This window comes from Embiotoca jacksoni, unplaced genomic scaffold, assembly GCF_022577435.1.
Source record: "Embiotoca jacksoni isolate LCO1_2020_lvr unplaced genomic scaffold, fEmbJac1.0.p SCAF_8, whole genome shotgun sequence".
Classification (NCBI taxonomy): domain Eukaryota; kingdom Metazoa; phylum Chordata; class Actinopteri; family Embiotocidae; genus Embiotoca; species Embiotoca jacksoni.
The window spans coordinates 13,897,029-13,907,779 of NW_027185436.1; the positions used below are offsets into that span (position 1 = coordinate 13,897,029).

At 40.0% G+C, this 10,751-nt stretch overlaps 1 protein-coding gene across 2 annotated transcripts; it reads left to right on the forward strand.

Moving 5' to 3' along the window:
* The first annotated feature begins 789 nt into the window (after window positions 1-789).
* On the forward strand, window positions 790-10,676 carry polk (polymerase (DNA directed) kappa). 2 transcript variants are annotated; one of them, XM_069139173.1, is made up of 14 exons: window positions 790-1,275; window positions 2,288-2,407; window positions 2,570-2,722; window positions 3,216-3,347; window positions 3,449-3,599; window positions 3,783-4,004; window positions 5,608-5,732; window positions 6,123-6,289; window positions 6,395-6,427; window positions 6,560-6,656; window positions 7,357-7,528; window positions 7,683-8,711; window positions 9,604-9,646; window positions 9,808-10,676. In XM_069139173.1, exons 1-14 carry the CDS (start codon window positions 1,147-1,149, stop codon window positions 9,887-9,889), a joined length of 2,655 nt encoding a protein of 884 aa, XP_068995274.1. In that variant the 5' UTR covers window positions 790-1,146; the 3' UTR covers window positions 9,890-10,676. The 2 variants fall into 2 exon arrangements, with proteins under 2 accessions (XP_068995274.1, XP_068995275.1); XM_069139174.1 differs by having other exon boundaries at window positions 5,608-5,636.
* Window positions 10,677-10,751: the final 75 nt, after the last annotated feature.

Below are 10,751 nucleotides of genomic sequence, written 5' to 3' on the forward strand. Positions count from 1 at the left end.
GAGGAGGAGGAGGGAGGAGGAGGGAGGAGGGGAGAGGAGGAGGAGGAGGAGGAGGAGCCGCAGCCACGCTCCGCTCTGTGTACTCACTGCGTCGAGGGACGACAAAGCTGAACACGGCGAGACCGGAAGTCAAACACGTTCTATCAAATTAAAAGCATATTTTCCGTATGAAATGACAAAAACCGCGAGGCATACTCGGTAAAATATTTATTTAAAGGTTTTTTTTTGTTGTTTGTTTGTTTTTTTTGTTGTTTTTTTTGGGGGGGGGGGGGGTTAAAATGTGTCCCATATTCATTTTGTTTACTTTGGAAGGAAAACACACAGAAATATTGTTTTTTATTTAGACTAATGACTTGGATTTTTGTAAAGGAATGGAATGACGTTATCAATGTGGTTTTGGAGGTGAAACTAAATTTCATCCCTCTCTGAGTGAATTGATCAACGGGTCTAGTTTTATTCTTTAAGCTTTCCTGTCGAACAGCTGACTTGTGATCCATTAGTTTGAAATGCATGGTTACATTTCACAGAATTTTGGTGTTTAGTTCATTTGAAATATTTTTTTGAGAATTAAAAAGCGTCAATCGGCTTTTAAAATACATTTCTAATGAATAAACGTTGATTATTTGTTAAAATGTATGCATTAATTTACAGGAAAAAAATGACCATCAACTTCCGCTGCAGAAATTACGTCATTTCCTGTCAAACGCAAGCGCACTTGTTTTAGACAAAAATGTCGCTTTTTCAAAAATAATTTTTTACAAAATCTGTAAGGAAACTGGACTTTCCCGGGTTAAATTCTAAAATTCACTTTTATTAACCAACTGTAAATGTAGAGGAAACCCTGCACCTTTCTCGATGATGACGTGAATACGCGGAAGTACCGCCAAACCGTGTCGTCACTGTTTTCAAAACATGTAGGGTCATGAACGTTAAACAGCTGAGCGATTCGTTTCAGTGTCGTTATTAATGTTCTGGGAAAAGGCACATTTCTGAATTACTACCTGTTATCGGATCCAACTCGAGAAGGCACGCTTAATGGGATACACAGATCCGGTGTATTATGAGAGTGTTTACTTTACAACAGAGTTGAGATCGTTATAGTTTGGACTATATCAACAAACGACTGTTTTGCCATCATTTTGTGGGATGGAGAATGGGGATGTGTCCACCAAAGAGGAGAGCTTCCTCTCCAGGATGGCACTCAATGACAACAAGGCTGGGATGGAGGGTCTTGACAGGGACAAGATCAACAAGATCATCATGGAATCATCCAAGGTAGGTGCTGACAACTTAAACACACCTTCCACTTTAGTTTAAATTAAATACCAGAAATCTTCCAGACATAGAGGCTTATCCTACACAAGCTGTCTCTAATATCATTGTGCATGACCAATAGTGGAAGAAGTATTCAGGTCCTTTACTTAAGCAAAAGTACTGATATCACACTGAAAATACTCCACCACAAGTAAAAGTCCTGCATTCAAAGCCTTACTTAAGTAAAAGTATGCGAGTATTATCAGCTAAATGTACACACAATGCAGTAACTGATACATGCCAGTGTTTAGATATTATATATGATGTTTTTGGATTATTATTACTGTTGAATTGATGTTCATTTGAACACTTTAGTTATATACAGTTGCGCTAATATAGATTAGATAAGATTAGACTTTATTAATCCCACAGTGGGGAAATTCGATATATAAAAGTACATAAAGTATTTAAAATAAAAATGATGCACTTTTGGTTAGTTTAATCTACAGTAATGCATTACATTTTATAGGGTCAAGTCATCCATTGAATCTAAGTGGATTTCAAAATTATTTATTCATTTTAAAAATCTAGAGAATTTTCTCAACCCATAAAGGAACGTTTAATTTGTCAGTTTATTAGAAAATGTCAAATTCCACCAAATTTGGAGATGCATGTTTTTCACTGGACAGAAAGGGTTTGAAAATGTAGTGGAGTAAATAGTACAATATCTGCCTCTGAGATGTAGTGGAGTGGTAGTGTAAATTTACATAAAATGGAAATAGTCAAGTAAATAATCCCTGTGCAAACAGCAAGAACCTTAACAAAAGCATGTGTAGAAAAACAAAAAACAAGCCCTACTATGATGTGCACATAGGAACTGTGACATCCACTTTTACAGATTGTATTCCCTTTTCGTCCAGTGTCCTCCATGAAAAGACATACCCTACCAAATAAATGTGCTATTGTAGCTTTTAATTTCAGCTGTGCTACAGTGTTGATATAACTCTTCTTTGTCCTTGTCCTTTGCTTTCAGGGATCCAGGTTTTATGAGAATGAGTTGAAGCGAGAGCAGCAGGTGAACCAGCGCATTGAGAAAATGATGCTACAAAAGGCACAGATCAAAGAAGCACAGTTAAAGAAAGCACAAGCTCAGGCAAGACAAATAAATCTGACTTACCTGATTAACGTTGTCATTGGTTTCTTTTTGGAGGTTACTCAAGCACACATGCTGACAAATGTAATGAGATGTATGAAAACACATTTCAAACATCATGTAACTTACTGTAAGTGCTTTTCATCAAATCTCTCTGTGCAGGTGGAGAGGATGGCCTCGGCACTGGAGAGGAGTCGTGATCTAAGCCGTGTGATCGTGCACGTGGACATGGACGCTTTCTATGCTGCTGTGGAGATGAAAGACTGTCCTGAGCTAAAGGACAAGCCCATGGCTGTCGGATCCATGAGTATGCTGGTGGGTCTGGGAAATGGACACACTTATGACAAAAATGTCTAAAATAATTCCTGCAGTTGCAGGTGCAATAGATATATTGTCCAACACAGACTGTGCCGAGTATGCTCACATTTACTATAACACAAACAAGTATGCGTAATTAACTTCTTCTAAATTATATATAGTATATATTAAGTGTCTGTGCTGGGCTAGAGGTAGTAACAGAGTACACAATTCTGTCACACATTCATCACAATCTTTTGTTGGCTGGTTGTCAAATTATCAGATGTAAACAGTTTACCTAAAATATGAACCATAATGTGCATAAAAATACTTAATGTTATAGGTTCATTACACATTACATTACTATAATTCTTGAAATCCTTGCCATTTTTACAGGGTAAACATCATTTGTATGACTAATAAAGAAATTTAAAGTAGACTCTTGTACGTGAAATCTAAAATACTGTTTTCTGTCTTACAAGTGTTTTATTCTGTTTTATTCATTTTCTAGTCAACATCTAACTACCACGCCAGGAAGTATGGGGTTCGAGCTGCCATGCCTGGTTTCATTGCAAAGAAACTCTGTCCCAGTTTAGTCATCGTTCCAACCAACTTTGATAAATACAGAGCAGTGAGCGATGAGGTAAGAGCAATGCCAAAACACACACAAAAAACAAACACATGCTGCGCAGTGCTTTTGCGACTTCTTGCCTACAGACACTTGTGAATTTGTATCTCTGTTAGATCCGGGAGATTTTTGCAGACTATGACCCTCACTTCCAGCCAATGAGCCTGGATGAAGCCTATCTAGATTTTACAGACCACCTGGAACAGAGACAGCGTTGGCCAGAGTCCTCACGTACGCATCACTTCCGTGCCAGGAGCATCTCCACAGGTAGGGCTTAAATGAAAAGTAAGAAGGAACACCTGGTGTGTTGTTTTTATTTTTTATCTGAAAAAAGGAATTTCTGTCACGTGATGAATTGAGGAGTTTTACACACTAGTATTCCATCTGATCAAATTGAGTAGTTTTACACACTGACTAATCATCACGTGAAATCATTTCTTTTGTGTAAAGGTGAAGAGCCGACTGAGCTTCCCCAGGAGGCAGTGCCAGAGGTGGAAGACCTCTCTCCGGTCCTGTTTGAGGACAGCCCGAGCTCCTCTCCCAGTTTACCGGGCTCTGAAGGTGTCTGTGCTGCTACTGGTGCTTTTGAGGTGTTCGGGACATCTGTCGAGGAGGCTGTGAGAGAGATGCGCTTCCGCATTGAGCAGAAGACCATGCTGACTGCCAGTGCAGGTGAGGGGAAAGACACTGATGTTATGAATTAAACACTAAGGGCCTGGTTTACTAAGATCTCAAATGATGGGTACTAATTTGCGGTTTCCTTCCAAAAGTTTGCACATTTTTTTGGCACCCGTTTTGTGGGTGATTTACGAAGAGTAATTGCGTTATTCAAATCAGGTGCAAATCGCTGTATTTAGATGAGGGGTTTACGTGTGTTAAAGTGATTCCAGCCATGAAAAACACAGAACGACCGCAAATGGGGAAGGAAATCTGATCCCATTGAAATTAAGAAATATAAATATAACACGAACAAAACGCTTTATAGGAGATTATTAGCAAGAAAGTCAACACTGTGGGGAAAACAAAAAGGAGAAAAAAAGGCTTAGTAATGAAACGTCGGCAAATAAAACAGGAGAGATGGTAAGATGCTTCTAATAAACACCGATCAGCAGGTCCAGATCTTTCTGTGATGAGCAGATGAATTAGTTTCATTCAATGCCTCGCGAGTGCTCGTGAACCTTATGAAGCTACCTGTGAATTCTGCGGGACACATTCAGTACCTGTGACAGCACACCTGAATAAGGGGACTGGGTTGGACATCCGAGCAACGATACGCTGGAACGACCCAGAGGCAGGACAATGCTGAGTCAGAAGAAGTTTTAATGTTTTAACATTGCCAGTATTTCATGGCTTCTCCTTGTTATTTACTGTCAATCATCATTCAGTTCATTCAATAACTCAGAAATTTCATCACTGGACAAACAATATGTCTGAATAATTTTTCCCTGTCATCTCAAAAAATGTTTCCATGGGTGTAAAAACACATTCTCTACGTATTCTTTAGTTTCCTGCGTCTCCTTCTCACCACAATAAGAGCAGCTGTTTCTCCAGATTTGCGCATCTGATTAATACGTTCCTTTCAGTCCAACTAAAATACACAACAATTACTTCTCCTGTTTCTACTTTCAGGTTTAGTAAATGTCGTTGCAGGTGCTAAATTGTTCTATTTGCATTTCCCCTCCCAGTATTTTGCACCTGCAAGTAGAAACGCTCAATATTACATATGCATGCAGGCAAACACGCAAAATGGACAACGTGTTAAAATGCACATTTGAAAGACGCAATCCTCACTGCACGTCGTTGGTAAATCTGCTTGGAAATTTTTTGCGGGTGGTGTGAAGTTTGCACATGATTTTACACACGCAAACCTTTAGTAAATCAGGCCCTAAATGTTATTCTCTGTCTATCACAATATCTAGAAAATACAGGAAAGAGGACGTGATCTTCCCCCACTTAACAAACAGTCATGCTGTTGTTGAGCATTTTGCTTTTTTACTTTGTTTTCCCAGGAAAATGATAACATATATTTAACTTCCTCACTCCAACCACTCCTGTGCCTTCTCAATAAAAACAAAATGTAAAAATTATGGAGTACAGGCAGTTTTATTTTCAGTGCAATTCATTCTTTACAATAACAAAACTGCTCAGCAATAATAATAGAAGTCCTAAAAGTCTATGTGGCCTATTTTGTTCTTGATTATGATCAATATTATGCACATTTCACCAGCATGTCATTTCCAAATAGTCTGTTCTAATATTCTTTCCAATATTGTAGGAATTGCTCCAAACATGATGCTTGCCAAGGTGTGCAGTGACAAAAACAAGCCCAACGGCCAGTTTAGACTCCCCGCCACCAGAGAAGCAGTCTTGGACTTCATCCACAATCTTCCAGTTCGCAAAGTACAGCACTCATCACTCAAACTAAAACATAAACAGAGACGTGTGCTTGTTGCAGTGCAACTATTTCCCTCATATGTCAGTCAAATTTAAGCCTAGAGCCCTGAGTTTTTACAGTCTTATAGATGTGGTCTGTGAACCTTCTGTGTCCTGTCTCCCTGTGCCTGCGTGGGTTCTCTCAAGGCACTCCGACTTCCTCCCACCAGCTAAAGACATGCATGCCCGATACAGAGGGGCCTTAGGTGTGAATGAGAGCGTGGATGTTCTTTGTTTCGGCTTGTCTATGTGTTGGCCCTGTGATGGACTGGTGACCTGTCCAAAGTGAACCCCTCTGACCCTGTTCAGAATAAAAGGGGTATAGATAATAATGTTGTGTTTTATGCATTCCTCTAGGTTTGTGGTATCGGGAAGGTGAGCGAGAAGATGCTTAATGCTCTGAGTATCAGTAGCTGTTCCCACTTTGGCCAGCAGATGGCATTGCTGTCATTGTTGTTCTCAGAGACGTCCTGGCATCATTTCTTGCGGGTTTCTCTGGGTCTGGGCTCCACATTTATACCCAGGTATAATCTGTTTGTTTCATAAAATTTAGTAAAACTGATTAAAGAAAAAAACAAACTGTCCAGATCAGAGAGAGGAGGTAATATTCACTCTTTATTTTGATACAGGCACGAAGAAAGAAAAAGCATGAGCACGGAAAGGTTTGTACTTAAAAAGGCATTAATTGACACTGATGTGATGTGGTTGAATTGTCATTTATTTAGTGTCCATCCTCTTGACTCTTCCTTAATTTCCTCTCTGCTCCACTCTTTTCGGATGCTCACTATTTACAGGACATTTAAAGAGCTGAGTAAAACTGAGGAGCAGTTGTCTTTATGCAGGGAGCTCTGTGAAGACCTGGCAGAAGACATGAAGAAAGAAGGTCTGAAGGTATGACATGAACATATCTATGCATATTTTCTTAACAACAAGCTTGTCTTAAATACATCTTTGGCTTCCTGTCCTAGTTGTGCCAACTTTGTCTACTGTACACTCAAGATTTTATTGTGTAACTGCTGTGACATTGCTTGAATGAATCACGATGTGATTGTCTCAGACTGAGCAAAGAGAGCACTATTTGAACATAACATTACATAGCTGTGCAGATAAAGAGAAAATGGTTATATAGGTAAAAAAAAAAATACCATCTTATTCTTTGCCTTCTTAAAATCACCCTGACTCCAAACTGAATCTCACACAATTACTTTAACCTGTCCATTCCCTCTTGAATCAATGGAGGAAGGACTGGATGTCTTGGCACCGCCATCACCCCCCTGCCTGGGCCCTGATGTGGCCTTGATAGCTAGAGGAAATGGAGGGCCATTAAAGAGACAGCAGGGGCTACTATCAGCCTTGGAAGCATCTCCCTGGGAGATGATCACATTACTATGAAAACTCACAAAATGCATTCTGACAAATCAATCACTGATATGAAAGATACAGATTTCTATCTCTTTTCCATTTACAGCCTTTCCATACAGAAATACATTGATTATGTCAGTAATCGGAGGATGTTGGAAAGCAGACAGTAATGATCTTAACAGTTTCTCTTGACATGAATTCAGCTGTGTGTTTTCTTCTTTTTTTGAAGGGTAAAACAGTAACACTGAAGCTTAAGAACGTGAACTTTGAGGTGAAAACCAGGGCGGCGACGCTGCCATATGCTGTTGCTACAGTGGATGAGCTCTTTGCTGTTGCTAGGGACCTACTGAAAACGGAAATGGAAAATGAAAGCCCCCAGCCACTCAGACTGAGGCTCATGGGTAATTAGATATGACAATATAACTGACATATCAATTAATATAACTAGCTTGAAATAAGTTTAAATGATCTGTGACACACTTCATGTGGAAATAATAACACAGCTGGCATTCATTTTGAAGTTTTCTTCAGATAATTTGTTTTTTGTGCTTGTAGGTGTTCGTATTTCTGCCTTTGTCAGTTTGGATGATAAGAAGCCCCTGCAGAAGAGCATCATTGGCTTTCTTCAGCAAGGCAAGACAGACTGTAGTGGCTCTTCTCAAGGAATGCATCACAGCCCTGAGAAAGGGCAACTCTCCAGTCACTCCCTCCAAACCCTCCCACTTGTGTGTCTTCCACTGGCGCAGAAGTGCCAGAGACAAGAGGAGGTTCCCTGGCAGAGTAAGCAGGGGCAGTTAGAGGGCAGCCAGGCTGGTGAGGAACCCCAACAGTCTTTCTTCCAAAGGGCTCATGCCAAGAGACTGCAACTCCAGACATCGAATGCAAGCACACAAGAGGAAGGAAATGGCGATAAGGCTTTTTCCTCAGTAGGCACCTACACTAATAACAGTGAAGAGTCATCAACAAACGCAAACAAGAATAACTGTACAGCTTCAGATCTCTCAGAAAATGACTTGGTTTCGCCCGAACAGGCCCATGCATCCACATCAGGCTGTGCTAGGACAGGGTCAGAAACTCTCACATGTCCGGTGTGTTTCAGGACGGTGGAGACGACTGATCTAAATGCCTTCAACCAGCATATAGACCAGTGTCTCAGTGATGCCTCCAGAAAACCAAACCAAATCACAGTTTCAGACGCAGAATCTGAGTTGGACCTCGAGGATGACCATAAAGAACATGAAGTAGTGGACAAACTGACATGGCAGTGTGAGGGAGAGTCAAAAAACAATTCAGAGGTGGAGTTGAGCAGAGTTGGTCAGCACAGCCTGAAAAACAATTCTGTTCAGAAGGTTTTGATGATTAAATGTGACAACAAAACCGGGACTTCGCTACAGCCTCAGTCATGTAAGGGTAAAGGTCCCGTCCTCATCTGCCCAGTATGTCAGCTGACCCAGGACACCGATGACCTCACTGTCTTCAACCATCACGTTGACCTCTGCCTGAACCAGGAGGTCCTACATGAGCTCGGGGGACAAACATCATCTTCCAGAAACCCACCTGCAGTTGAAAATAACAAGACCGCAGGTTAGTGTGTGTATTATTGAGATTGTTCAACGCTTGTTCATTTAAAAGGGATCCTGTTCTATACACTCAGTGTGTTCCATTGTTAAATTAGCAATCTCTGGTTGCTTTGGCTAATTAAGGGCAGTGAAAACAAGTTATGACCACAACACCAGCATATCATCAGCTTTTACGTTGATACGGAAAACTTGTTTTTAAACAGTGGCTTATCTACACGTCTTAACTAGCTACATTTACATTGATTTACAGCTACCTGATGAATGCAAGTTCAATATTCACTCTTCATTCAGCTCAGGATCAGTTTTTATGTGGCTACAACTCCCGAGGGAAATACTGCATGTTGCTCTTTAGCTGCTAAAACTAAACCCGGATACCCCCCAAAAAAACAATCATAATCTTAAGTGCTTTCAAACACGCTGTGTCCTGTATGCATCTTAAGCCTGAGAATGTTTCTGTCTCTGCTGATGACAGATACGAAGCTGTTAGTAATGTCTATAAGCTGTGACTGTGGCTGTGTGACATCTTAACAGAAGGGATGTCTATTTGGAAGGGTGTCAGTGGCCTATGACCTTGTTATTTACTGACAGTGACATTGTGTGAGAAGTTTGTATCGATTCTGACAGCGAAAAGACATCTCATTTCACCCCATGGGGCTCCCCTTGCCCTGGTCTTGGGAATGGCTAAATCACTTTCTCACCTATTCATTTCCTACAATGAACTGCACCCTGGTTTCCTCTTAAACAAGTCTACCTCAGAAATGGCACTCTTTATATCCCTGAAGAGGTGCTGCAATTGCGTACCTCCTCAATGGATGTCGGTTTTTTTGTCAGACAAGAGATAATGATGGAGGGTTTTTTTTCTGTCCATGTCAATGAGTATCTGTTTCTGTTTGTAGAAAGAGGACATCTCCTGCAAGCAAGCAAAGGCAAAAGCAAAAGGTGAGATCGCTTGTTTAAAGATTATTGCTTCACAAAATGTTGACATTTGGCCTCTGCATATTCCCTGTACTGTAAGTAAAGTAATATTTACAATTATACCAACAAATTTAATTTACAAAGAAAAAATGTGGATTTTTTTTCCTGTTCATTTCATGACTTAGACGGGACTCGCCTTCCTCTCCTCCTTCTAAAAAGGCCAAAAGACTTGGTGCTTGCAACACCATTGACAAGTTCTTCAGGTGACCTGTGCACATGGATCCATCCTCATCTCAACGAACTCAGACAGCTCTCACAGTCCCATGATTTCACTGGGCAGGTTTTATTCATTCTATGGACTCTGCAGCTCATTGCACTCAAAGCCATATACAGTTTTTCTCCTCAATAGCTGTTATTGAGATTTCTGATATAAGAAGCTAAACATTTGCACGACTATACCTTACTTGTCTTCTCGAAGTCATATACAAAAAGAAAGTGACGCAGACAAATACAGTTTAATTTTAGCAAAATTATTTAATGACTGATGTCTGTCAACGACAGTTTCAATGCACATATTCCATTACTCAGTGAAGTTAAGTCGAATGTGATTTTTAAAGGAGCAGTGTGTAGGATTTAGTGTCATCTAGTGGTGAGGTTGCAGATTGCAACCAACTGAGCACCTCTCACTTCACCCTTCCCTTCCAAGCATGTGGGAGAATCAATGGCAGTGAAACTTGTAAAAAAACAAAACATGAAAGGCCTAGGTTGACGTAAATATGCATTAATAAAAACATAATGATGAATCTTATATTTCATTTCTGCCGATAGATCGCCCTAATCCTACACACTGGCTCTTTAATGGTAATTTAATAATAGTATGCTAAATTCAACATGAGGACATTTATTACATGCCATAGAGGTCAAAACATTTAAATCCATCTTCATTAAGTTATTTAATTTCCAGTTGTATTTATAGTGTCAATGATAAAGCTATATATTTAATAATGAAGATAAGAGAATGCTTCTATCATGTAAATTGTTTGAATAAATCAATATTCTGCGTACATCTCACTTTTTGTGACATTTCTACACAAAGAGTACCCATCTATCCTCCATCAACCTGAAATGT